The sequence below is a fragment of the Pipistrellus hanaki genome (genome assembly GCF_964339955.1).
Source record: "Pipistrellus hanaki genome assembly, chromosome: 1".
Taxonomy (NCBI): domain Eukaryota; kingdom Metazoa; phylum Chordata; class Mammalia; order Chiroptera; family Vespertilionidae; genus Pipistrellus; species Pipistrellus hanaki.
This window is the reverse complement of record NC_140503.1, coordinates 196119052-196146237: the sequence shown is the minus strand read 5'-3', so window position 1 is coordinate 196146237 and position 27186 is coordinate 196119052. Positions and strand designations below refer to the sequence as shown.

The window sequence follows — 27186 nt, the reverse complement described above, 5'->3', positions numbered from 1 at the left end:
GCTGTGTCTTCACGTTGTCTTACAGTTCTTGTCATTTGAGTTATTCATGAATTTTTGCCAAGTGAGGCCATAGGGAAAAATAAAAATATAACAATAGAGAACCAATAAGTTTAAAGTTTATAAAGGAATTAATAAAATTGTCTAGGAGGATTTGCCTTTATGAAATGACAAAAAATTTTATTGACTTATAAGATGTACGTAATATCTTGCTGTTACCAATTCTACAAAAAGCAATACTTTTTTATGACCTAGGCTACCTTAAGATATGGTAGTTTTTTAGTTTACAGTGCTGTCTTTTCTATATTTTTAATGAAAAATTTGGGTAGTATTCTAAAAAAATTAATTTGGTATTAATATCAGTGTCTCTGATTTTTATTTACATTAATAGGAAACAAGAATCAGACTTCTGAAATGCCAAATTGCTACAATACATTATGGCATTTGTGTAGACTAAAAGCTTGTATAGACTACAAATGGCTGTAGGGTTTGTCTTCAAGAATATAAGAATTTGTTTATATTACAAATGAATTGGTTGGGCAAGAGTTAGATCATTTCTATTGACTTAGATTTGTCCATACTTCCTTTAAAATAAATAACCATTACTTAACTACAAATTATTTTGTTTGTATGGAAAACACATATAAGAAATAGCAATTTATAATTTAATAACAACTCTTAATTTCCTTATTTGTTAATAACCTGTTGGTTTGTCTCCACCACTGTCATGCCAAAGTAAGCAGAATTACTTTCTTCCTCATTGGCACAGCTGGGGCCTGAAGAAAAAACAAAAGGAAAACACTTTTGGATCTGGGAAAATAAGTCACTTGCAAGAGAACAAATCAATACAGAGGAATAGAACTTGGAATTAACAAATAGACAATTAGAAAAGGCAAAACAAACATGAAACAGGTTATTTTAACTCAGCCCATAAAAGTAGAGAAATAATAATGTTTTAGTATTTTAAACCAATATAATCACCACATTTCTAAAAAAGACTACTAGCATTTTAGATTATTCTAAAAGAATGCAACCGAAGACAATAGAAGATTGGGTTTTCTTTAAAGTCTAGTTTTCAAAATGTATCATAAATATATTTATAGTAGTTTATTAGTTCTTTACTAGATAAGCATCCTAAATACTAGAAGCTTTCCAATATTGTGAAATCTTACAATTTTTTTAACCTGGTACTATGTGAATATTGAACAAGTAAACTTTTTATGGGTTCTGAGACTTCATAATCACTGAAGCCTCTCATCTTTTAGACACTGATATATTGAGAAAACCCCAAAATATGGTTATCCTTTCCTAGAGAGACAGTATCCCAAAGTGTTTGTAGAGCTTGACTAACTGCCTGGATTCAAGTCTCTACAAAACACTAGATTTGTGACCTTGGGCAAGTACCTTCATCTCTCTGTCCTGAACTCCCCCAAAACGTATCTAATAATAGTACCCACTGTAGAGGATGGTTTTAGTATTAAATAAGTTAATGAATATATAGAATTTAGAACAGTGCTCGACAGCTAAGAGGGCCTAGTGTCTTCTGTTGAAAGATTACCTTACTTTTATGAAGAAAATCACAAGGTACAAAGTAATAGAGAAGTTAGCAATTATTAGAACTCTCTACCTACCTAATTGAAAAAGAGTTACAAGATTTCTTTTAAATTTAATTTCTTAATTGAATTTCAAATTTAGTGAAAAGTTGCAAGACCAAAACACACTTTGTCCAGAGGCCCTTATTCCAGTTTTGCCATTTGTCCTAATAATGACCTTTATAGCCAAAGGATCCAGGAGTATGCATTATACCCAGTAGTCTGGCTCTGTAGTTTTCTTAAATTCAGAACAGTTTCTTAGTATTTTCTGGACTTGCATGCCTTTTGTCACTAATTTTCAATCTACAGTTTTTACAGATTGTAACTGAATTAAATTAGGATTTGTTCGATGTTTTTGTATACCTAGATCCAGGCCATGCATTTTGGGATGGACTGTTGCAGAAATGATTCTTTTCATTACATTCTTTTGAGTGGCACATGATGTCATTGTTACTGGAGGTGTTATCTGTGATTACTTGACTTTAAGATACTATCTGCTACATTTCTATAACTGTAAAGATACTTTATCCCCACCTTAGTAATTAATATTTTTGGGTGTGAAGAGAAACTTGGAGACTTTGTAAAATCACAGTTCTCGTATAATGTTCCCACTAGTTTTAACATCCATTGATGTTTCTTGCCTAAATTATCACTCTGATGGTTGCCAGGTTGAATTTTTTCAAATTCTCTCTATTTATTAATTTGCATTCTCCTGTAAGGAAGAGATTTAAATAGAGTGTATTATCAATACCTTGCCCTGTAAAGATGGTGGGGGATAACATACATATCTTGAAAACAGCAATTGGAGAAATAGTGCATCTCAATTTATGATTATTCTGAAGCTTGATCTTCTGCATTTATTTATTTATATCATTGTAGGCTCCTGGATTTCTTTTTTCCTACTTTATTCAGTGAGCTATAATTTGTTATTATTTGCAAGCTTAAATTATCCCAAATTTGGCTCGTGAGAAGCATTTCAAGCTGGCTTCTGTATTCTTTTCTATGAATGTCTCCATCATTTTTTGAGCCCTTCCTTACTTTCTAGCACAAAAGGATGTTCCAGGCTCATTTTATTTCTCAATCCTAGCCCTGGAAACAAGGATTCCTGGTTATTTTTAGTTGAGATGCTTTTTAGAAACCAATGTTTGTGTACTAGTTGTGCTCACTGCTATGAGGTATTTTTGTCTCAGGCTCTCTCAGTTAAGAAACATATACCCCTATATTTATTACTCTCTATATATTAAAAATTATGAGTTCACACTGATACTAATTCCTGAGTTAATTCTAACTTAATCTCTTTCTCTATTTCTAACTCCTTTCACTGATTGAAAACCTAGCTTTCTTACCTTCAGTATGTTTTCTTATCTCTCAGTTCCCTTGTATTATCGCTAGTCTCCTGCCCCTATTGGGATGTTATGTCATTCAGGAAACTGACTTGTATGGACCTCTGGCTTCTTAGAGTCTCCATTATGCGGATTCTGGCTATCTCTAGCCTATCTTCTCATCCTGATAGGGAAACTGGCAATTGCTGGTCAATTAAAAGGCTTTGTTGTTGAAAGAGAGAGAGAGAGGAAGGTAGATGGAAAGAGAAACATTGATGAGAGAGAAACTTCAATTAGTAGTCTTCTGCATGCCCTCTATCAGGGAATCAAGCCAGCAACCTGGCCATGTGCCTTGACTAGGAATCAAACTAGCGACGCAAACTAGCGACGTCTTGCAGCATGGGGAGACTCTCATCTAACTGAGCCACACTGGCCAGAGTTTTGAAAAGAATTTGAAAATTGGAACCAACTTTAGAAAACCTGAGTGAACACTACATAATGTCATTGTGTTAATGAGTCTAACTTTATGAATTAATGTTTACTACTGAAGCACATTATTCACATTTTCCTTTCCACATATAACTCTAGCTATTGATAGTGGTTCCCTGTAAGTGGGGAGGTTATTTAATATTTTACTGTCTTAAGCATGTGTCAGTACTCGCAAATCAAGCGAAGTTTTCCTGGAAGCTGCTTTGGCATTAATAATAATTAGTTTAAGCAGTACTGTAGATAGGAAGTCTGAGTTGGAAAATGCTATATACCAAGTAAATGTAATAGTATTTGTGAACATTTATTTATTTATTTATTTATTTTTTAAAATATATTTTATTGATTTTTCACAGAGAGGAAGAGAGAGAGGGATAGAGAGTTAGAAACATCGATGAGAGAGAATCATCAATCAGCTGCCTCCTGTATACCCTCTACTGGGGATGTTCCCGCAACCAAGGTACATGCCCTTGACCGGAATCGAACCCAGGACCTTCCAGTCCGCAGGCCAACACTCTCCAGGGGTCTTCAAACTACGGCCCGCGGGCCACATGCAGCCCCCAGGGGAGTCTGATCCTGCCCGCCAGGTTTTTTGGGCAGTGAGCGCAGCCAAGGTGTTACAGTAGGAATTAGTAGTTCATATAGTCCGGCCCTCCAGCTCTCTGAGGGACCGTGATCTGGCCCCCACTTTAAAAAGTTTGAGGACCCCTGCGAGCCAAACCGGTTTCGGCAGTATTTGTGAACTTTCAGATTTTAAAATGTTAATTGTAGTAGAAAAAGTTGCAGATCACACAGAAATTTCCTGAATAAAACTCCCTTGAAAATGCTTCTACCATTGGAATTGGTGATTTTCCCCCCTTATATTCTAGAAAAATCTAGCATTAACAAGTTCAGAATGTATGTCTCTTCCTACCTGAAGACCGTGTGATAACAGATGTGAAAGTGCAATTCTTAGTTGGCCTTTTATGCCCTTTAGAAAATATTGATTAACTGGGCTTTGTGTTCATTTTTTTTGTTGAACTCCCTCTTAAAAATCAATATATTATATATATATATATATATATTTATTTATTTTACATTGAGCTTTCTGATAGTCTTGGCAATAATTCCTTGACTGATGTCTTACATTTATTTTATTCATTGCCCAGTAGTAATTACCATGTCCTCATTGCAGAATGAAACAATCCCTATTTACTTGCATAGAAAATCTTTTGAAGAAACTTTCAAATTTCAAGAGAAAAATCTATTGAGCATTTTTGATAATTTTAATAGTAGAAAAGTAAAGGAAACATATGTAAGTTACAATTTACAAGTAAATTTTTTTTGTCAAACATTTTTTGAAAACCAGCATCCTCTCAATTTTGTGAAGCTTAGTCATATTTTTGAGAGTTTATTTCTTTAGAAATGCCACTAAAAAGAGTGAATGAAGGTGGCATTTTTTTTTTTTAAAGCAGCCTTGGTTAGTAGAATTACTTTGTCATCCATTCATTCATCCATAAGTATTAATTGAGTTCTTAAGATGTAGCTGCCATTCCACATTTGTTTAGTGTCATTGTATAACATGTTGGGAATATAGAAATGTGTAAGTATTGTCTGCCCTTAAAGAATTTAACGTTTGTTTGATGTGAAATGTTCTTTTTATTCTCATCTTAGTGGTTTTAGATTTGTGTGTGTGTTGGGGGAGGGGGAAGTGAAGGGGGTTGTTTTGCTTTAAAGAAGAAGAGGCTGAGGGACAAGTATAAAATGAAAGAATGAATACCCAGAGATTCAGCTACTTGGTCCCTAAGGTGATATCTTCAGTGACAGCATAATAAGATAGTATGGAAAACTTGATTAAACATTTGGTTCCAGTATGGCCATTGTGTTCACTGGTTTTGGTTTTGTTGAATCATTTGTAAAAAAAAAAAAGTGTATTCATTAAATTTCTTTAATTACAAAAATTTCTGATTCTATATTTTATTATTATAAATTTACACTTGTAGAGCACCTTTACCATTCCTTGGAGTCATTTCCAAATACATTTTGTTAATCTTTAGAACAGCCTTATAGTTTTGAGACTCATTGTTTCTCCAATTTCTATTTTTAAGATATGTCCGTGTTATCTCTCACCATCTTCATGAAACAAGGTGTTGATAGTACACTCTGTTTAATGAGATTGCACTTACAACAGAAAAAGTAGTAATGCCTTTCCCTAGTGACCATTGTACCACTATTGAGAGGAGAATACTCTGGTCATTTTTAAGTCCTAAATGTTCAAGACATTTACCTAGTTTGCCTAAAAATTTAACATAATTCTTGCATGGTAAAAGATAAGGAGCTCATGAAAGAAAGTGCATATTTCTCTTTGGTACAGTTCCCCAGATTCAGACTGTGCCTTTTCGGTGGCCAAATTTAGCATGTTGCAGGAATTTCATCCATGGTGCAAAGACATGCTCCACTGACCCGTGTGCAGACGAGGCGCTCGCATTCTGCACTGTTCTAAAGATAAGCCTGTCTTGACTGTACTGAGCAGCTGAGCAGGAACATCCTACTCAGAAGTGACACACACATCTATAAACTGAGCTGAGATGAAATGTGAAAGGCTTTCAACTTTGCCTCTTCGTGTATTAAAAAGTTATTTTTTTCTTTATTGGTTAATAAATAAAAACTTTTCCTCTTCATGTTTTAAAAAGTTACTTTTTTTCTTTATTGGTTAAGGTATTACATATCTGTCCTTATCCCCCTAAAGCTCCCCCCCCCCACCTCCCCACTCATGCTCTCACCCCCCTAGTGTCTGTGTCCATTGATTATGCTTATATGCATGCATCAAGTCCTTTGGTTGATCTTTTTCCCTTCCCTCCACCCTTCCTTGCCTTCCCTCTGAGGTTTGACGGTCTCATTGATGCTTCTCTGTCTCTGGATCTGTTTTTGTTCATCAGTTATTTTTTTATGTTTATATTACATTTAATTCAAGCTACTTTTTATTAGAGTCCTGCTATATTGAACCTTAAGTTAATAGTATTTTTCTGTGATCCGTATGTCTGTCACTGTACAGAGAACTTCTAAGTCTTTTATATGACTTTGAATTCTTGGTTGAAATTGAATTTGGAAAAGTCGTGAATGTTACTATGTACTCATATTTTAGAATGAAGCACTTCTTACAAACATGCCAATAATTCAAATATTTTTAAAACTGTTTATAGTTTTTAGCTTTTATATCAGAGAAGCTTCAAAATATAGAATTTTAGCCCAGACAGTGTGGGTCAGTGGGTTTAGCATTGTTCCATGTACCAAGAGGTCATAGGTTCGATTCCTGGTCAGGGCATATGCCTGGGTTGCAGGTTCCAGTAAGGGCATGCTGGAGTCAGCTGATTTATGTTTCTCTCTCATAGATGTTTCTATCTCTCTACCTCTCCATTCTCTTCCTGAAATCAGTAAAAACATTAAAAAAAACAACAACAACAAAAAACAAAAACAGAAAGCAAAATCCCCTTTAAAAAAGAATTCAAAATATAGAACTTTTTTCAATAACCATTTTATATGGCCAACTTTAAATATAGTTACTTTCATTAATAATGTTTATTATTTCTCATCCATGATCCTCTTACCAAATCTTTGATACTTATAAGATGTCTTCAGGCCTTAATAGTAAGTAGTGTGTATTTAACTGTACTGTATTTAAGTATTAGTATATGGTACTGTTTTATGATATCAGAATTAGTTTCTCTAAAATATATTAGTTATGCCAGGGGCGTTCTTAACATTTCTTAACATTAAGAACAACACCATAAATTTTTATAATAAATTTAGAATTATAGCGTTTTTTAAAAACTGGTAGGAGAACTATTAAGAAATGACATGCAGAATAAGTGTAGTGGTGTGTCTACTATATCCAAGGTTTAACATGGCTGATGATGAGCTTGGCTCTACTTGAAAATCTTCTTAGCATACTGGGGAAGGACAGGAGGAGGAGCTTAGTGGTTACCGTGGAGCTTCGAAGCCAACAGACATAGTTTTGAATCCTATCTCCAAAACTTACTTGGTGTATATTTTCAGACAAGTTACTCATACTCTCTGTGCCTCGGCTTCCTGATCTGTAAACCAGAATTTGCTGAAGACAGGGATGGACTGGAAGCACACACAAATTCTTACCTCTTCCTACTGTCAAACACACAGCAATAGACTGGCACCTTCTAAACCTCCGTTATGTTATATAGGTCCCTGTGATTCTGTTTGGGAGTCAAGATTTTCCCAATGCTGCTCTGAAATGAGATAATATGAAAATAGTATATTCTATCTTTCACACAACTATGGGAAAGGAAGAAGACAATTAAAGATAAAACAAAACAGGTTCTTCTCTGTCAGTTATACTAGTACATTCAGCTAATATACAGCAACTCTGTGCTGGGCTACCTGGTGCCTGTTATGAAAGTTTACATTCCTATATAATAAAAGCCTAATATGCCAAGTGTCTGGTTGTCTGGTTGTCCGTTGAACCAATCAAAGGGTAATAAGCTAATGATATGCTAACACTGCTCAACCACTCGCTATGATGTGCAGTGACCATCAGGGGGCAGACAGTTGATCAGTCAACCAGTTGCTATGACGTGCACTGACCAGCAGGGGGCCGACACTCGGATGGGTAGGTTAGCTTGCTGCTGTGGTCTGGCCAATAGGGACTGAGCTAGACAGGCCTGACACACTCTGGAGCCCTCCCATGATCCCTCCCTGGCTGGCCAACCTCCCACATCTCTCTCCAGCCCCGATTTTGCACCCGTGGGTCTCTTGGCCTGGCCTGGGCCCCTTCCTTGGGGGATGTCTGAGAGCCAGTTTTGACCTGATCCTACAGGCCAGGCCAAGAGACCCCACTGGTGCACGAATTTGTGTACAGGGTTTCTAGCATATAGTATAGTACAAACATAAGGTATAGTGAAGCAAATAGTTACAAAATATGCAGGACATATGATAAGACATTTTGTAGAAAAAGTAAGTACTATAAAAATTAAGGGGAGGGACAGATCACTTCCTCCTACTTCTAACCTAGTTTGTACAACTGAGCGTGTACCTGTGTATGACTCGCATCTTTTTCATAAGGCTGCTTCAGCTGGGTGGTCACAGGAATGCTGGGTTACTTACCTCTCTGGTGCTGGCTATTTCTAGCCTTTAACGTATCTTCATTTTCCCCATTTCTACTAAAGTTACTCTATCTAAAAAAGCATTTTCCTCTTAGGCTCAGTTATCATATTTATATTTTTATACATCCAAAATAATTATATGGTAGTAATTCTGTCAGTAGCAAATAGGAAGGGGAAAAAGGGGAGATGATTTTTGGTGCAGAACCATCATTTCCTGTGGTAGAGCCCTGTTGATAGCAAGGGAGAGACGAGGAGACTCCTCACCTTGCCTCTGTTCCTGTGGAAATCCATAAACAGCTGCCCACCCCACACACTATACATCCTCTCACCCTCATCTCCTGGAGGCTTGATTATGTTCGCCATACTGTCCCCACTCTCCCTTGAGCCCTGCTCCAGCTCTGAATCTCCTTGCCCTTCAGTCTGTTAGAGCCCTTTCATAAGTCATAGGAGTCACCCCCATGATGAAGAACTGGCATAGCTCCATTGAGTTACTCTTACCACCTCCAGGCCTTCAGTAGGCCACAATATCTATTTGAAGTGTCTAGTGGAATCCTGGATCCATTAGTGCAATTACCTGTGACAGATTGCTCATATATAATGCTTTATTTTTTTATTAGTATTACTGTATGTCTGAAAGATTTGTTTCTAAGAAAAAATATGTTTCAAGTTTTAGAGTTAAACAGCAAGTTATTGTCTTGAGCAAGGTTCTCGGTGTAGACTGTAGAAATAACAGCTATCTCTCAGACGTGGTTTGTGGGGGATTAAATGGGGAAAAAATATGTGAAAGTGTATAATAAAATGTAAAACCTTATATCAAATCAATGTGACATTGTGGTGTTAATAAACTCTGTGTTAGGCAGAGAAAAGTTCCTGCCCACTAGAAATTCATCATCCAGGAGGTAAGACAGGCATAGACAGTTACATTAGAGTATGTGAAATCCTACAAAGAGCAACTATAATCTGGAAGTGGATGGATAGGGAAAACTTGGTGGAGGAAGGAGATCCTAAGCTGAGCCTCACAGGCTAAGGAAGGGCAAGCCTGGTAGAGAAGGAAGGAGAAGTGAAAGTCGTCCCATGATGAAGGAGTAGCATGGAGGAATATGGGATTCAGGAAGCTGAACATATGTATGTATCTCACCTTGCCTCTGTGGACTCCTCACAGAGACAAGGTGAGGAGTTTATGTCTGGAGCATAAGCTGTCTACTTATAGTGCCTATTTGATTGTCAGGACACTTACCTAATTCTACAGAGGCAATGTTATTGCACAGTGGTTAACAACTCTAGAAACAGACTTGGTCTGAAACCTGGTTGGTATCCATCCACTTTCAGATTGTAGTTGCTCTTTGTGTTCCACCTGTGCAGGATTTCACATACTCTAATGGAACTGTCTATGGCTGTCTTACCTCCTGGATGATGAATTTCTAGTGGGCAGGAACTTTTCTCTGCCTAATACACTGATCATTTACTAATCAGTGATATTTAATTAAGAATTATACCTTCATAAACTTTTAGGATCCACATGATGATATAAGTGTCTACTTCAAAGGGTGGCTGCAACAATTATTTGAAATAATGTTTGTAAATGCCCTGGTGTTTAATAAACACCTTACAATGCCAGCAGTAGTTTCTATTGCTGTCCTGAAGGTTCTTAGTTACTTTCTTCCCCCTCTAGGAATTCTCTTACCTACTGTCTAGTCACTATTTTAAATGCCAATTCTTGTCAGTTATAATGGAGTCATAGAAACAGAATTTGACTTAATTTTAAAGATACTCTAGCTTTATTTCATTATTTTGTGTGTGAAGAAACTGAGTTAAATAACCTAGCTGTGGAGTCCCTGAACCGGCGGCACAGCTGAAACTGGAATCGCGTCTCTTTCCAGAGCTCTTTCTGTTGGTCTTGTAAGAAATCGCCCAAATCACTCAGAGACACCAACCCAGAGTATTAGCACAATTCATTGCAAAAATGACACGTTAAAGTGTAGAATTGGTATGTCTGTAGCTTTGCAGATAGGGAAATATATATTTTTAAAGGAATACCATCTCTTTCTCTGCCTCCCTCTGGTGAAAGTGCTGTTTAGCAGCAGCACATGTGAACAGGCAATGAGAGGCGGGTAATAAGGAACCAGATAATTATCAAATAACTCATTGCTGTCAAGAATTGCTTATGCAGACAGATTTCTATTTCTGTTTATTAGGGTCTCTTCACTAAAATGTGAAAATAGATTTTGATAATACTTGTCAAATATACACGTTCTACTTCATTTATTCAAGAAGATCCAATAAATATGTTGAACACTCTTTGTGTACCAAGTGCTAGGGATAGAATGGTGAGCCAGAAGCTAATCTTTAGTGGATTAAACAGATACCGAAATAATAATTATACAAATTAATATAAGTAGTTAAATGCTTTGCATAAGAAGTACAGAGTGATTTATGATCATACAGCAATCTTTGGGAAGACTCCCCTGAAAGTGTTAATGGAGGTAAGAAGGCTCAATAAAATAAATAGGTGAATATGAGTCACAGGGATGGAGAAGAGGATTAATTCTGTGAAACAGCATGTGCAAGGCCCCAAGGAGAATGATCTGTCCTAAGAATTGAAAGACAACTAGTATATTTGGAGTAGAAAATGCTAAGACAAAATGTAATTCATGGTCATGAGAAGAGAAGGTAATTATTAGACATCCCCAAAGATACCACATAGCACAAGAAGTAAACTTCCCCCAAAAGTAAACTGTGTGTATTTTGTTTAAAGATTCATTATTAAAAAAGATTACTTTAGAATCACTATGGTATTTAATTTACTAGGTAGAGTAATGTTAGGATTTGGGCACTTCTAAATTTTTCATTTGATTTTTCTGTCTTTCTATCCTGGCTCATTGGAATCGAGGGAATATTTTTATGTGTGTTTACATTAGGGCTTTTTGCTGTTAACTAGTTAACAGTCTAGAAATGACAGAGAATCTTATCCTATTTTCTTGGCTGAGGTTTTTGTGTGGGTGTGTGAGATGCAGCTGCACTGTTGTTGTTTTTGGCTATCAAGACAAGACAGTTCTTAATGCACTTCATCTGAATAGGAAGAAACTTAAGAGTAAAAAGGCTACTTTCAATATTTTAAATGTAATGGAAGGTACCCAGGGCCTGAATCTTTGGCTGATATTCTAAGTTATTTGGCTAAATTGATAGAGCAACCTCAGGCACTTGTCTAGGCTTTTAGTAGGATCACATGAAGGAGAGAACATGAAGAAAATAAAGCTTTGAATCAATATAAAATTATCAATTACCATATATAATTTTAAATGAATTTTTGTTGAATTTTTTAAAAAAATATATTTTATTGATTTTTTACAGAGAGGAGGAGAGAGGGATAGAGAGCTTGAAACGTCGATGAGAGAGAAACATCGACCAGCTGCCTCTTGCACACCCCCTACTGGGGATGTGCCCGCAAACAATGTACATGCCCTTGACCGGAATCGAACCCGGGACCTTTCAGTCCACAGACCGATACTATACCACTGAGCCAAACCGGTTTCAGCGAATTTTTGTTAATTTTTAACTAATAATTTATTTAAGCTTTTCTCTAAATAATGAAAAAAAGGCAGATTCTTTTTTAAACAGATGGATTCCAGGTCTGCTTTTATTGCTCACTTGTTTTCTTCATTTTTCTTGGACCTTTTTTATGGTATATAAACACTTTGTTTTCCAAAATCCTTAAATTAAATGCAGATAATATGGAGCTCTTCATTTTCCAAGTGTATTTGCATAATTTCATTTGGATAAACTATCATGATCCTTCATACTCTTCAAACAAATGTCTGAGTTACTTCCAATATTTAACTGATTGTTAATTAATGTTATTGCTCTCAGAATAGTATGGCATTAGGTCCTGTGGTTGGTGAGCCTAGGTTCAAATTTAGTCTTGCTGCTGACTACTTAGGTCTCACTAATGTCTCAGTTCCTCATCTCCAAAATGGAGATGATCATGTTAGTGCCTCATAAGTTTTTTGTTTTGTTTTGTTTTTTGTGTGTTTTTAAGGCTCAAAGGAAAAAGTGTATATAGAAAGCTTAATTCAAAATCAGTGCCCAGCAGAAGAGATGTTGGCTATCATTTTCCTCACGATTTTGATCCAGTCTCTTAGAATCCATTACTAACTATCCCCATTCTTCTGGAAGTTCTCATTCAGTCTAATCTGCATGCTGATGACTCTCAATTTACGTCTCCGTTCCTAACCTCACTCTTTCCTAAGCTTCAGACTTGTATATCTGACTGCTTATCTACACTTAAATATCTACTACATACTTTAAACATAGCATGTCTAAAAACAGAACTTTGATCTCTGCCACCTGCCAATACTTGCCTCCCCAGTCTGTCCCCACCATTCTTTCCTATATCAGTTAATGGCACCATCCTCTGTACTTTTTTGGGCTTTCCCCCACCCACTTTATCAGCACATTTAGCAGCATTATCCCAGAATATGTCCTGAATCTAACCACATGTCACCATATTCTCTATGAGCACCATAATCCAAGCCAATATTGGCAGATATGTAAGGAGTGGTTTCCTTATTTCAGTTTTCAGTCTTGTCTCCTATAATCTATTCTCCACATTTTGAAGGCTGATAGTTTCAAAGCAGATTATTTTACCCTTACCATTTTATTGAAATTGGAAAAATGTCCAGAATTTTTGAAAACCCTCTATGATCTGGACTCTGACTTCTTTTCTTCCTATCTCTCAACCACAGCTAGTTCATTCTTATCGTAAGGTCCTTACATTTGCTTTTCCTGTCAATTTGGGATATTTTTCACCCAGATCATCAGTGTTGGCTCCTTGTCATTTTTAGGTCTCATTCTTGACAATAGCTCGTCAGAGATGTTTATCCTGACATCTTTCCTTCCTTAATATCTGAAATCTGCCCCCTCTTTCTTTTTTTCATAAATTGCCCCGCCCTACTCCCAATGTAATTTATGTTCCATGAGAGCAAGAACTTTATTCATCTTGTTTATTACCATATTCCCGGTGCATATGTGGAAAGAATGATGAATAATAAGATTTCTACATTCATGGAAATAGTGGTTTGTTTCACACTGCACAAACTTTGCATAGATGCTTATTTTAGAATTAATCATGTTAATATTTTGTCTCTTTTAATGTGTTTTCTTTATTCTAGATTTGTAAGCCCTTTAGGGTAGGAGGTATTTCTTTATTGTTTTTAGCTCTCATAGAATGCTAAGTACCATTTTAGTACTTAACATTGAATTGAATTGAAAAATTCAGTCGAACATCTTTATTTCCTCTGAAATTACAGTAATTATATATGTGTATGTTTATGTGTATCTTTATAAATAGATACATAATTTATATAAATTCTGAAAGTAGGTGTATATAAAATATGCTTTCTCCTTTTATATCTTGTAGTTCATAATTGGACTCTTGAGGACACACTTCAGTGGTTAATAGAGTTTGTAGAACTACCCCAGTATGAGAAGAACTTTAGAGACAATAATGTCAAAGGAACAACCCTTCCCAGGTGAGTCTTTATTATCCAAATGTATTTTTTCCACTCATTGTCAAATCTACGTGTTACTTCTGTGGCTAAGAACTCAAAGGACATATTATACATATATCCATTCTTTAATTTTTGAAGGTACGAGTTTTTGCAAGTTTCAATCCATTTTTCTTGTCTAAACAATACTAAACACCCTTTAAAAATTTATACCCAAGAAAAATAATTTTGAAAATGAGAAGGTGGGCCAGCTGTATATTTTTTTAGATAACATCAAAGGAACCAATCTCTGACCATCTGGTAAATATGAAAAAAAAAAATGTTTATTTGATACAGATCCACCTTCAAGAAAAGATCTGTTTGAATGGATTACTTTATAGATCCTTCTTAATTGGCATTCATTTAATAACAATAACCACTCAGTATTAGTGGCCATAAGTTAAACTTTAAAAAATGAATTTTAATGAATAAAATGTAAAATTGCATAGAGGTACTCTATATTATCACATGTAAGCTTCATGGTTAACATGAATTATGTATCACTATCCCCATTTTATAGACTTAAAAACTAAGTTAGAGAGATTTTAAATATTTTGTCCAAGGCAGCATTTGAACACAAATAAATCTGATACCAGAGTTTAGGATGCTAATTTATCCTCTCTATGTCTGGAATTGTTACTAATTTTCTGAATTATATTTCCTAAATCTCCATTAGTAAACTTAATATTTATAGGTTTTAATGTTAAAATTTGCAATAATTCTACCAGAATTTTACCCTTACAAGGTTGCTTATGTTTCATTCCTCCCTGGATTGTTTCTTATACTAAAAAACTCTAATCCATTTTTATTATCTAACTGAGGGATCAGGCCAAAACCAGCTTTCTGACATCCCCAAGGGGTCCCAGATTGTGAGAGGGTACAGGTCAAGCTGAGTGACCCCATCAGTGCGTGATCGAGGCTGGGGAGGGATGCAGGAGGTTGGCCAGCCAGGGAGGGACCACAGGAGGGCTCAGTCCTGATTGGCTGGACCCCAGCCGCAAGCTAACCTGCTGGTAGGAGCATCTGCCCCCTGGTCAGTGCACGTCATAGCGAATAGTTGAGCAGCATTAGCACATTACACTTTGATTGGCTGAACAGACGACCGGACACAGCATATTAGGCTTTTACTATATAGGATTATTATACATGATGAAATATGCACATTGTATTTCTAATCAATTGGCTTACCTACCCTATTTAAATATGTGACTTTTATTGATTGCAAGTCTATATTTTGGATCTAGTTGGAAGTTTTCACATTTCCCTTAAATGTATTCTGACCATCAACATCAGTATTTTTTATTTTACTGTGCAAATGACTATAGTGATGAAATTATGGGGATAAGTATTAGTTCAACAAGTGCGTTTTCAATATCTTTATGTTCATGGTGCAACTAGATGCTGGAAAGAAGACAAAAATCAAATATGATATAGTTCTTGCTTTTAAATAAGACTAATTAAAACAAGCAGGATAGTAGAGCATTAAAATGGGATTAGAGTTTTTTGAGTTATATATGTTACCCTGGTTATGAGGAACTCATGGTATTTTTCTTACGTCTTTTGGGAAGTTTCTTTATAAAACAACAACATTAAATAAAATTGACTACTCTGTATTATGGCAATAAATGTTATAGCTGCTTTTTTATTTTTGTTAAATAAAAGATATCAGAGATACCTCAAATTCTGGTAGAATTGGTGAAATAATACACACTTAATCAAGACCAGATTTTAAAAAATAGTAAACATGTTTTTACAGAAGAAAAGTTATATATGTAGAAGCTTATATGGAATCTTATATGGTACTGCAGTTAGATAAGTCCATTTAAAGAGGCAGTATCATTTAACTTAACCATGTAAGCTACAGAGGGTTTTGTAGGGCAACTGCAGATATAGGAGCTATTTATATAAAAGCATTAGAAAATATATTACACATTCTAGATGTTTACATGCCTAAAACAATTCATTATTGTTTCCTTTCTGTGACATTAAAATATTGTTACCTCAGAAATAGATAGCCAAAATTATGTTAGTTAAAATGGTTATCTTAAGCCTTTTAATGTATTTTCTATTCTCTGTAATTCTTATTACCAGAGCTTATACTAAGGCTCTCTTCACCTGATACATCCCTCCTCATTCCTTTCAGACTTGTGTGATCTTCCCTGACATCCTCACCCACTCAGGTAGAATCACTTCCACCTCTGTGCTCATATTGGACTTTGCATAAAATTCTGTTACATAGTTTCCTTTTTACTACATCTCATTGTCTTTCTTAAATTTAGTCTATTGATAGTATTACTATGGATTCATTCATGTATCCATCCATGCATTCATTCATCTATTATACAAATATTTAGCAAGCATCTACTTTGGCCAAGCACCATGCTAGGTTTGGGGATACAGAGCAAAGATCATTTTTGCTTTCAAGGACTTTGTTAAGTGTCATATTAAAGGAGTAATAGGAACATACACGTAAGGTATCTGTGGAGAAGATGAAGGAAGACATTTTATAAAGGGAAAGTTAGAGATCTTTATTCTCTAAAGTTTTATAGAAGCCTTATAGGAGTTACTGTAACTTCTTCATACTCAGTGGTTCTGATGGCCCTAACTCAAGTGTAGTGGTTCAGGTGCAGTCATTGGAATCATACATATTTGGGTTTGAGTCTCTGCCTTACCTCTTACTAATTAGGTAATCTTGAGCAAGTTACTCAACCTCTCACTACTTTAGTTTCCTCATCTATAAAATGGGAAATGCACGCACGCGCGCGCGCGCGCGCACACACACACACACACACACACACACACACACTGACATACAATATAGTTTGTTTCAAATTTTAATTAAGCCCTAACCCAGGTTCTGACACATAGTACATGCTTCTTTTTATTGTCATTGTTATTAACAATTACTTTATTATTATTATTATTATTATTATTATTATTATTTTTAGCATCATACTTGGTTGTTAAGAAATCTTAACTGACTATTGACTGGGCTGCTTGAGTTTGAAGTCCAAATCGAAGTGATTTTATTACTTTGTTTTAACTGTGCTTTTGGCCCCGTTCTTATTATACTTTTTTCATATCTATATAATAAAATGGGTCAGTACTTCTTATTACATTAATCCTTCAGTTTACTTTCCTAACTAATGATTAATGCTTACTTCCCACTTATGACTTAGTGTACTTTATTTAATTTTTAAACAGTTTAAACATTAAACTATAAAGGTATAGACTTAGATACTATTTTTTAAAGTCTGCTATTACTTATAAGTTTCTTGTTCTTTGTGAAATGACAGTAAGATGTCAGGTAATTAATGATTGTAAAATATTTTGAATTTGATAAATTTTAAAATCAGAGTAAGTTACAGTCCAAAATAACTTCAGAAAACAAAAATACCAACCTAGCAACTAAATTATTAACATTCAGGAGTGTTTGTACAGTTAACATTGCGCTGAGAAGGTTTTTGATACATGTAATAAAGTATTAAATCACACTTGAATAAGCTCTTACAGTAATGATCACTAATATGTAAAGTATTAAATATGTTGCTCAAATCTTTAAATTTAAATGCTAGAAATATTTTTATTTAATGTGTATGTATTTTTTTTTTAAATGAACAGGATAGCAGTACATGAACCTTCATTTATGATATCTCAGTTGAAAATCAACGACCGGAGTCACAGACAAAAACTTCAGCTCAAGGCACTGGATGTGGTTTTGTTTGGACCTCTAACACGTTAGTATTTGCTCTCACAGAATATGATGCAAAAGAATAATCAGATCATCTATTTGTTATCTAAAGAAGGAAAAAGTAAGGAAGGTAGTAGACCACTAAGAATAATAATCTATTAGGTATAAAAGAAATACTATCTTAAAACAAAAGATTTTTAGGGTTAGACTTTTTGTCATTGAAATATAGAATGTGAAATTTTCAAAGCTTGTTTACTGATATTAAAAGTTACAAACATTATGTTGAAAATTTAGAATTAAATTTCTAGATTTGAAACTTTATGTCTTTATAGCAATTTTGCTAATGTTATTATAGTTGGGTGTTCACTGAATAGTCCCTTTAAAAAATGGTGCAATCTAACTATCTTGATGCATGAATAGAACCTAACTTGATTTCATTAATCACCAAGAAAATAATTTTTTATATAGATCAAAAATAAAGACCCACTTTAAAACTTTACAAAGTAACAGACTTTCCTGACACAAGCACAAGGTGATGAATTGTTCTTTAGATTGTTTGGAAGAGGAATAGTTAAGTAATTAATCTGTCATATTTGTAAAGAAAATAAACCTGTATTTCTTTAATTTGACAGGACTACTGTTTCTCAGAAGGCAAGTTTAATATGCTTATTTAACTTAATTTCAAATTTCAGAAAGTGTTTTAAGAGGCACCTGTTAGGGGAATTATGTTTTATTTTTCCGAAGCCAAAAATGAATAACATAATTAATACAAGAAAAATGTCTTCCACAAATTACAAATTAGGAAACTAACATTTATTTTACCTCCATTCTTGAAGCTAGGACACTTGCAGGTTTCTGTGATACTATCTCGGAGGTGGCTCTGCTAAAAAAGAGTTGCTGAAGCGGTTGGATGGATTCCATGACTTTACTGGAGGTTCTTTTTTGGCTCAGGCTAAAAGAGCAGCTGGTGAAACAGCTGGAACTTCCCTTTGTGAGGGCTGGTGGAAGTGCTCTGTTGGAAATTACAAACCCTAGGAAATAGAACACTACTGAAATGCCGAGCATTCCACGGAGATGATGCCCTTTCTAACCTCTTCCTTGTCCAACTTTTCTACTGGATCTCCTGGGGGTTGTCTTCTGTGCGATTCTTCCTAGTTTTTTTCATGTGGGTGATTGGTGAAGATAGGAATTAAATTCTAGAATTTATCTCTATATAAAACTTGGTCAGGCATATTTATATTTTATTAACTCAGGAACAAACCACCCTCTAAGCCAAAACAGTATTATATTATTATTTGAAAAGGAGCCAAACTAGTCTCAGAGAATGTTGAAAATAAATATTTTAATAAACTAATTAAGCTACATCTTTTTATTGTTTGTCTTAAAATTTTTATTTGAGTAAATGAGCCTGTAGTTGGAACACCCATGTTAGATTTATGCAAAACCAGCAATGTCAAACGAACAGAGATACATTTTAAAGGAGTTTTCCCTAAAATCTTTTCTAGTTTGTGGTACATACTGCAGTTTGGAAACTTGCCCATCTATTTATTGTTATTCCTGGTGATTATATTTCGGCCTGAAACGGGCTCATAATTGAACTAGAGCCTGAGTGGAACCTCTTAGTCTGAGGCAAAAATAGAAATAAATCCTTTGAGACTTTACCCTGGGGTACTGCATCTCTTTCACTGTGGGGGAGGGCATGCACTCTGGAAACACACGACCCCGAGGGTGTCTAGCATAGAGCATGCTATTTATCGCAGTGTGCAACATATACGAACCCTAGACTTGTACGCACAGGAACTTGTCATGCATACATTTTATTGTGTTAGTTATCATTGTGTCTTCCTCCAAAGAGCCCCCTGAAAATTAATGTGTATTGACAACTCTAGTAAAGTCCTAATAAACTAGAACATTATTTGCCTAGTGAGTTCTATGTTTTGTATCATTGAAGATGGTAGGCCCTGGCTCCTTACTCTTTACTTATAACAATGTTGGGGTTACTGTCTTGCCTGACTTGGTAGGGAAGGTGATCCTGTTCTTTCTAATAATCCAGATATCTCTGGCAAGTAACCATCTAAAACAATATTGTTATGGTCATTTAACCCATGGTTTCTTAACCTTGGCATTATTCACATTGCAGGTTGGATAATTCCTAGGTAATTTTTTTTTTATAGAAGTGGGTGAGGGGGGAATGATTTTCTTGGGCATTGTGGGATGTTTAACAACAGCTTTGGCTTCTACCTACTAGACATCAGTAACAGCTCTCCCTGCTGCTTTCACTCTCCTCTCAGTTGTGACAAAAAAAAAAAAAAAAAAAAAAAAAAAAGTCTAAATGTTTGCTGGGGGAAAATACCACCTTTGGTGAAAATCCCTGATTAGCCTAAATTAGTTACATGGCTGTATGCTTGGGGAAGATGCTGTTTTGGTGAATGATTAGCATTCCAGTTTATCAAAGCATCACAGCTGCCTAACTTGACTATAGGAGTTGGAAAGCGATGCTGACATTCTTTATGACTCCTTCACCCAGAGGACCATTCTCAGTACATCGTGGGAGGTGCTGTCGGTTTTTCAGGGGTCCCAGGACTCCTGTTACTTCCTCCTGTACCAGCAGAGACATGAAGCGTCCATATTGGTTTGTCTCTGTCTCCTGTAGGTATAGTACAGTGGTCGCAAACTATGGCTTGAGATCCACATGCGGCTCTCTAGCCGAAGTTTGCCGCTCTGTTGACTAATGAGTTTGCCGACCACTGACCTAGACTCTTTATTCCAATAATTGCAGGCTATTGTTGTTCCTTGTAATTTAGCTCCTATCCCAGTGGTCAGCAAACTCATTAGTCAACAGAGTGGCCAACCGCAGTTCACGAGCCAAAGTTTGCTGACCACTGGTCTAGTATATCAGGTAGTTATAATAAACATATTGATTATTTGAAAAGGATTTTTTAAAAGGTTGTGTTTTATATGGGAGGGTCATCTTGACTTTTTGTTTTGTTTTATTTTTAGATGCCTACTAATTTTAAAAAAGTCTCTCTGTGTATTGAGATTCTGTTACACTCAAAGATTAATTTAAGCATCTTTAATTCTCTCCATAGGCCCTCCTCATAACTGGATGAAGGATTTTATCCTCACAGTTTCTATAGTAATTGGTGTTGGAGGTTGTTGGTTTGCTTATACACAGAATAAAACATCAAAAGAACATGTTGCAAAAATGATGAAAGACTTAGAGAGTCTGCAAACTGCAGAGCAAAGTCTAATGGACTTACAAGAGAGGTAAGTAAAACAAGCTATAAGTCTTCTTATTTATGTAGGAGAATACTGTTTATGAAAATGTAATATGAGCATGTGCATATACACATTTAGGTTGATACATCAGGAATGTATCTATACTTAATTTCATATATGTAAAAGTATCATTATATTCTTATAATTATGGATTTATTATGAAGGCATGCTCTAGGGCAGTGGTCGGCCAATTCATTAGTCAACAGCCAAATATCAACAGTACCACGATTGAAATTTCTTTTGAGAGCCAAATTTTTTAAACTTAAATTTATTCTAAAACCACTTCTTCAAAATAGACTCATCCAGGCCATGGTATTTTGTGGAAGAGCCACACTCAAGGGGCCAAAGAGCTGTATGTGTCTCGTGAGCCACAGTTTGCCGACCATGGCTCTAGGGAATGGATGGGTAGAGACCAATGGAAATCAATCATAAATAGGTGGAATTATATATGAAGTTAAATTATATTTTCAACATGATTTAAATAATTCTGTATTTCCTAAAAGTCTCTTTGCTAAAAAGTACTTCCCTGTTATACCTGTATTTTGATTTCAAGATAACCAAAATAGTCTGGCCAGTGTGGCTCAGTTGGTTTAACATAGACCTATGAACCAGGAGGTTACAGTTTGATTCCCCATCAGGGCACATGCCCAGAGCTGATGAATGATTCACATTATTGATGTTTCTATCTCTCCCTCTCCCTTTCTATCTGAAATTAATAAAAATATATCTTTTAAAAAAGATAACCAAAATAGCTGTATATAATAGACTACCTAATGATTTTATTATCCAGACTTAAGATTAATAGAAAAGTCTACAAATTTTGATTGCACATATCTTACTGCTTGATACATATTTATTTTTTATTTAATAAAATGAAATTTTGGAAACTTTTGTGGAATTACATTTTTATTCTTTAAGACTTGAAAAGGCACAGGAAGAAAACAGAAATGTTGCTGTAGAAAAGCAAAATCTAGAGCGCAAAATGATGGATGAAATCAATTTCGCAAAGGAGGAGGCTTGTCGGCTGAAGGAGCTAAGGGAGGGAGCTGAAAGTGAATTGAGTAGACGTCAATATGCAGAGCAGGAACTGGAACAGGTATTTACATTTTTTAAAAAGTATTTGTTAGAATATTTGCATTGCCATTCTGAATTTTTTGTTTTTGTTCAATCTTGTACATCTAGTTCAGTTGTATACTCTTCAGTTAATTAAAGAATCATTTGTTCATATTGTTTGCATTGGTCAAAATCCTCTTAGCAAAATAACCAAGTAGTAACTAAAAGATAAAGTTGCCATCATGTTCTCTCATTCATGAAATCTCATCTCAGGCCATGTCAATTGTCTTGAGTAAATGTAATGCGTTTATTTAATTTAACATTTATAATGTTTCTGTTCTCAACTATAACCTAGTAAAGTATGTCTAATGTTAAACTTCTCTGCAAAGGTAAAGAATCTCTATTAAACATCAATTTGAGTCCTATTAAATGGCTTTAGAATAGAATCTGCTAACAATTGTAAGGTTGTCTAAACTTTAGACTCTAAAAAACAGTGGCCGCTAACTGGTGGTCCGTGAAGTCTGAAAGTTCGGCAACCGCTGGTCTGAAGGATGTCCTTTCCAATATCTGCTTCCACTATGAATTAATTCAAGATGGATAGTAGGCATTCAGGCATTGGGTAGTCCTGTGGGTGGTGGTTCTGGAAGAATTTAATTATAGGCAGATATATTTGTTTTTTATTCCTTCTATAAAATATTAACACAAACTTAGTGGCTTTAACACAACACATGTTTATTGTCTTACAGTTCCCAAAGTCAGAGTTTAAAATAGGTCCTCAGGCCTGCATACCTTCTTGAGGCCCTAGGGGAGGATCTGTTTCCTTGCTTTTCCAACTTCTTGGGGCCGCCTGCATTTCTTGGCTCTTGGCACCTTCCTTCATCTTCAAAGTGTGTCACTGCAACCTCTGGTTCTGTGGTCTCATCTCCTTTTTTTGACTCTGACCCTGGTATTATTGGTAAATAAACTGAGGAACAAAATGAGGAGGAGACAACTTTCTCAAGATTAGAGAGTGACTCAGTTGTAAACCAGGGCCAAGAACCTAGGTGTTCTGTATATGTGCTGCCGAAGCGAGCACCCTAGGTGTTCTGCCTTCCACTTTGTTTCTGCATTGTTGCCTTTTCGGTCAAGTGCTAAATAAGAAATAAAAATTAGGTCATGAATGAGTTTTAATTTCAACTCCTGAGAAAATGTTCCAAGTGCAATTACTATTTCTTTTGAGTTTGTAATTTTTTTTACTAAATGCAGTCAGCCAGCTCTTTTATTAATTGCTAACTATTCTTTCTGCATATCCCAGACATCTGTTTTTTGGACCTTTTCCCTGGAAAGAGTGTGTTCTTTTAAGTTGCCTTCTAGACATATTTGTAGTCAAGCTCTATTTACTTGAAAAAACAACAACAAAAAACACTTCTGTACAGAATATAGTAAAGAACAAGAGGTTAACAACAAAAAAGGCCTAGCTAAAATGATAGTGTTCAAGACTTAGATACTTGGCCCTTTACTTATGTGAGAACTCCCTGCCTGTTCCCACTGAGATTTCTAACTCTTGGTTTGTTCCCAGTACTAAATTAAAAGCTTTTTAGCTTTTTTCTGAACTTTGCAGATAAAAAGTACAAATCAGAAAGCAGTAGTGGGAATCCTCTATACTATGGAGATATAAACTGATAGCAGTATCATATAGGTGACTATTTCACATTGAGGGACAAGACAATAGAAAAGAATGTCCAAGAATCACTAACATTCATTCTCATCTGAGGTTTTTGGCATGGGGACTCTAAGATTGCCATGATGTCTCAGTACAAAGAATCCTAATGAGATCCAGAGTTAGTAAGAAGTAGGTTTAAAGGAGAGAAATGGGTATTTAGAAAGATCTCTATCTAATATGATTATAGAAATAAGAAACATAATTTTATGAGTGTTTATGTGTTTTATGCATATTATAAATGATTCATTGCTAAATTTTAATCTTCACAAAACAGAGAGATTACCCTCATTTACAGATGAGATATATAAAGAGGTTAAGTAACTTACCTTAGGACACACAGTGGCAAGATTTAAGTAGCAAAGTCAAGATACTGCATGTCATATTCCAGAGACCATGTTCTCCTTTAATGTTATTAAAGGCTTTGTTTATGGAAGTAAGTTTAACTGGGAAATTAATTTCAGTACATTGTTATATAATCCATATTTCTACATAGTTGGAAGCATTCCTATATTTTGGCTGGGGGATAAGTCAGCTTCTCAAAATTGGAAAGCAGGAGAATCTGGTACATATTTTATATAGTGGTTTTTACCCTAAAACAAAAACTTTTGGGCAAATAATATTACTTTATCTTTTGTGTAAATTCTTTTCACATATGTAATTTTTTTCTTAAAGTCTAAAGAAGCTTAAGTCAGGACAATTCATAGTACCCCTGCTCTACATGAGATAGTCAGAATTAGAAAGTAAGGAATTTGCTGAAGGTCAGAGAGGTAATAACGAATCAAGTTGCATCTAAAAGCTAGGTTTTCAGATGTTTAGGCTGTTTCTTTCTAATACCATGTTTTTACTTATTGCTGTTTTACACACACAAAAAATGATGTCAATAATTATATTTTTAAATAATTTAATTCATAATCTGTGAAACCTATTAATTATTCAATTTTAGATCCATTCCCCTAAAAATAACAATGTAATTCAATCTAAGGGTTGGAATTTAGGTCAAATGATAAACTTACGAATTAGCAGAAAAATAGTTTAAATAGTTGCTATTATTAGAAGGTAACAATTTTTTAAAAATTTGAGACATTATTTGACAGTCAATCAAAACATTATTAAGCCTAATATATACTAGAAATATATCATTTCTGTATTAAATGTGTTCATTGAATTATTTTAGGAGAAATAACTTTGTAGATATAACCTTAAGGAAAATTTTAATGATTAAAAAGAAAAACTTCAGTGAAAGTTCAGATTCTATGTATTCTTCTTTGGCAATGAAAACTACATGAGAAACTTTAGCTTTAAAATCTTGTCAGAAGAAGGGCCCGCAGCCCTTCACTGTGTGGTATTATGCACATCACAGGACCTGAGCTCACATTCTCTCTTCCTGAGAGATTAGCTGGACGCCACACAGCTTAGCCAAGCTTCTTATTAAACACTGTATTGTCCCAAGCACATTGCACAGTGAATTGTGTCAGGCAAATGCTGCTTAGGATTTGTTTTCAGCGATCTTATCCTTGCTTTTAATATTCATTTTTTGATTTATCTACTTAGTGGCCATTGTGAATTTTTGTTCTTAAATTGTAGACTTTTAAAAAAATATTTTCTGCATTTTTTTTTCTTACAGTATCTGACAGCCATTCTGTTTCTTCATCAAAAGTGTGTGTATAGTACTCTTAGTTTAATCTGGCAAACGACAAAGTTTATTTAAATATGTTGGGTTTTTAGATCAAACATTCTCCTGCATGTTGGTTTAGGAGTGGGGTTTTAGTTACCTTACTTAACCTGAGGAAAATTAATTTGCAGTTACCGTGTTCAGAAGCAGAATTCTCCATAGCTCACTCCTTATCTGTCTGAAGGTCTTTAGCATATGCAATTCCATAAATTTCATCATGTGTCTTTACATATCTTTAGCTTGAATTCTGATAGTTTAAGTGAATCATTCCTAGAGTGGGTTGTCTCTTCCTTTTGTGTCCTTTTTCTCTGTGACACTTTCCTTAAGAGTATTTTCCTTAGCACGCAATTCCACCTCCCACACTAAGCATTGGCTCCCCTCAGGGCACTGAAAGGAAGACTTGGGCCCTGAAGGCTGTGCATGGTTTCTCATGGAAAAATCAGATGGACCCTCAGTCATAATCTACTTTCTCGAAGTTTACAATTTATCTACTTTCTGTTATATTAGAAGCAGTGGATTAAATAGCAGTGGTAAAAATTCTTTGGAACAGTCAGGGTATAGTTATGGAGTATATAGTAGGGTTTTGGGGGAATGTTAGAAGGGGTAATAGAACAGATATTCATCCTAAACAAACAATGCATTATGAGAAGGGTGTGATAAGTTTTAGTTTTTATATGCCTAGATTTATTTTTTTCACTTTTAGTCTGGGTATAATAAAATATAAAAACTAAGTATTACAACTTAAGGTCTATGTAGGTCCCCTCTATCCTCTGGCTTTACAACTTTGCTTAGTGAATTTAAGGTGCACTTAAAACTTTAGCTTAAGTTTTAATGTCAGAAATACATTGTTTTAGACTTTGTGATTTAAAATGGTGTTTATAAAAAGCACAATTAAAATGGCCTTTTCTCTTAATTTGGGTACTAAAATATCTTAATTTTTTTTAAAAAAATTTTATTTGAATATCTTAAAAGAAATTTCTCTCTTTTCTTCTTTCCTCTCCCTCTTTTTCTCCCTCCCTGTCCCATCCAGGTTCGAATGGCTTTAAAAAAGGCTGAAAAAGAATTTGAACTCAGAAGCAGCTGGTCTGTCCCAGATGCACTTCAAAAATGGCTTCAGTTGACACATGAAGTAGAAGTACAGTACTACAATATTAAAAGACAGAATGCTGAAATGCAATTAGCTATTGCTAAGGATGAGGTACTCTATTATATTTCAAAACTTATTAAATTTCTAGAAGGATTAACCAGTTGGAATGCAAAGATATGAATAATTTTTTATTATTGCAGATTCGTTGTTTGAACTGGAACTTACTGATACTAATTGAGTCATAATCATAGGCTGTAAAGTAGAATTGCTTTCTTTAAAGAGGTGTATACCTTTCAGAATGACCTTAGTGTCATTTAAAAGTCATCCTTATTATCATTATAAATGTTTTATACAGAGCTTTTCTCCTCTAGGTTGCTGCTTCATATCTGATTCAGGTCAGTAGTTACTAGAAATTAATGTCTGACTTTATTAAGTTGTGTGAAATATGATTAAGTATTAATCTGATATGTAGCACACACACAAAAAAAGAGTTTAGTTCACTCACTAACACCTCTATTGCAGTAGGATATAATGTTATTTGTTAGTTTTAATAAAAAATTCAGGTCTTTCTGAATGACAGAAATAAGAGACAAATTCTCCAGAACGGAGTTTTTAATCATACTGCTTAAGTTGGGAAAGCATGTTTGT

General features: G+C 34.9%; 1 protein-coding gene across 2 annotated transcripts in view; it reads left to right on the top strand.

Annotated features, from left to right (window-relative positions):
- Positions 1–27186, top strand: part of STIM2 (stromal interaction molecule 2) — a 130807-nt gene that overhangs the window by 88804 nt on the left and 14817 nt on the right. Inside the window, exons 4-9 of one of the 2 annotated variants that reach the window (XM_084902349.1) lie at positions 13928–14039; positions 17676–17791; positions 20835–21012; positions 21943–22120; positions 26482–26649; positions 26910–26933. In XM_084902349.1, coding sequence (XP_084758475.1) covers positions 13928–14039; positions 17676–17791; positions 20835–21012; positions 21943–22120; positions 26482–26649; positions 26910–26933 — 776 coding nt within the window. The remainder of the gene's footprint in view (positions 1–13927; positions 14040–17675; positions 17792–20834; positions 21013–21942; positions 22121–26481; positions 26650–26909; positions 26934–27186) is intronic. The other variant, XM_084902350.1, reaches the window with a different exon arrangement.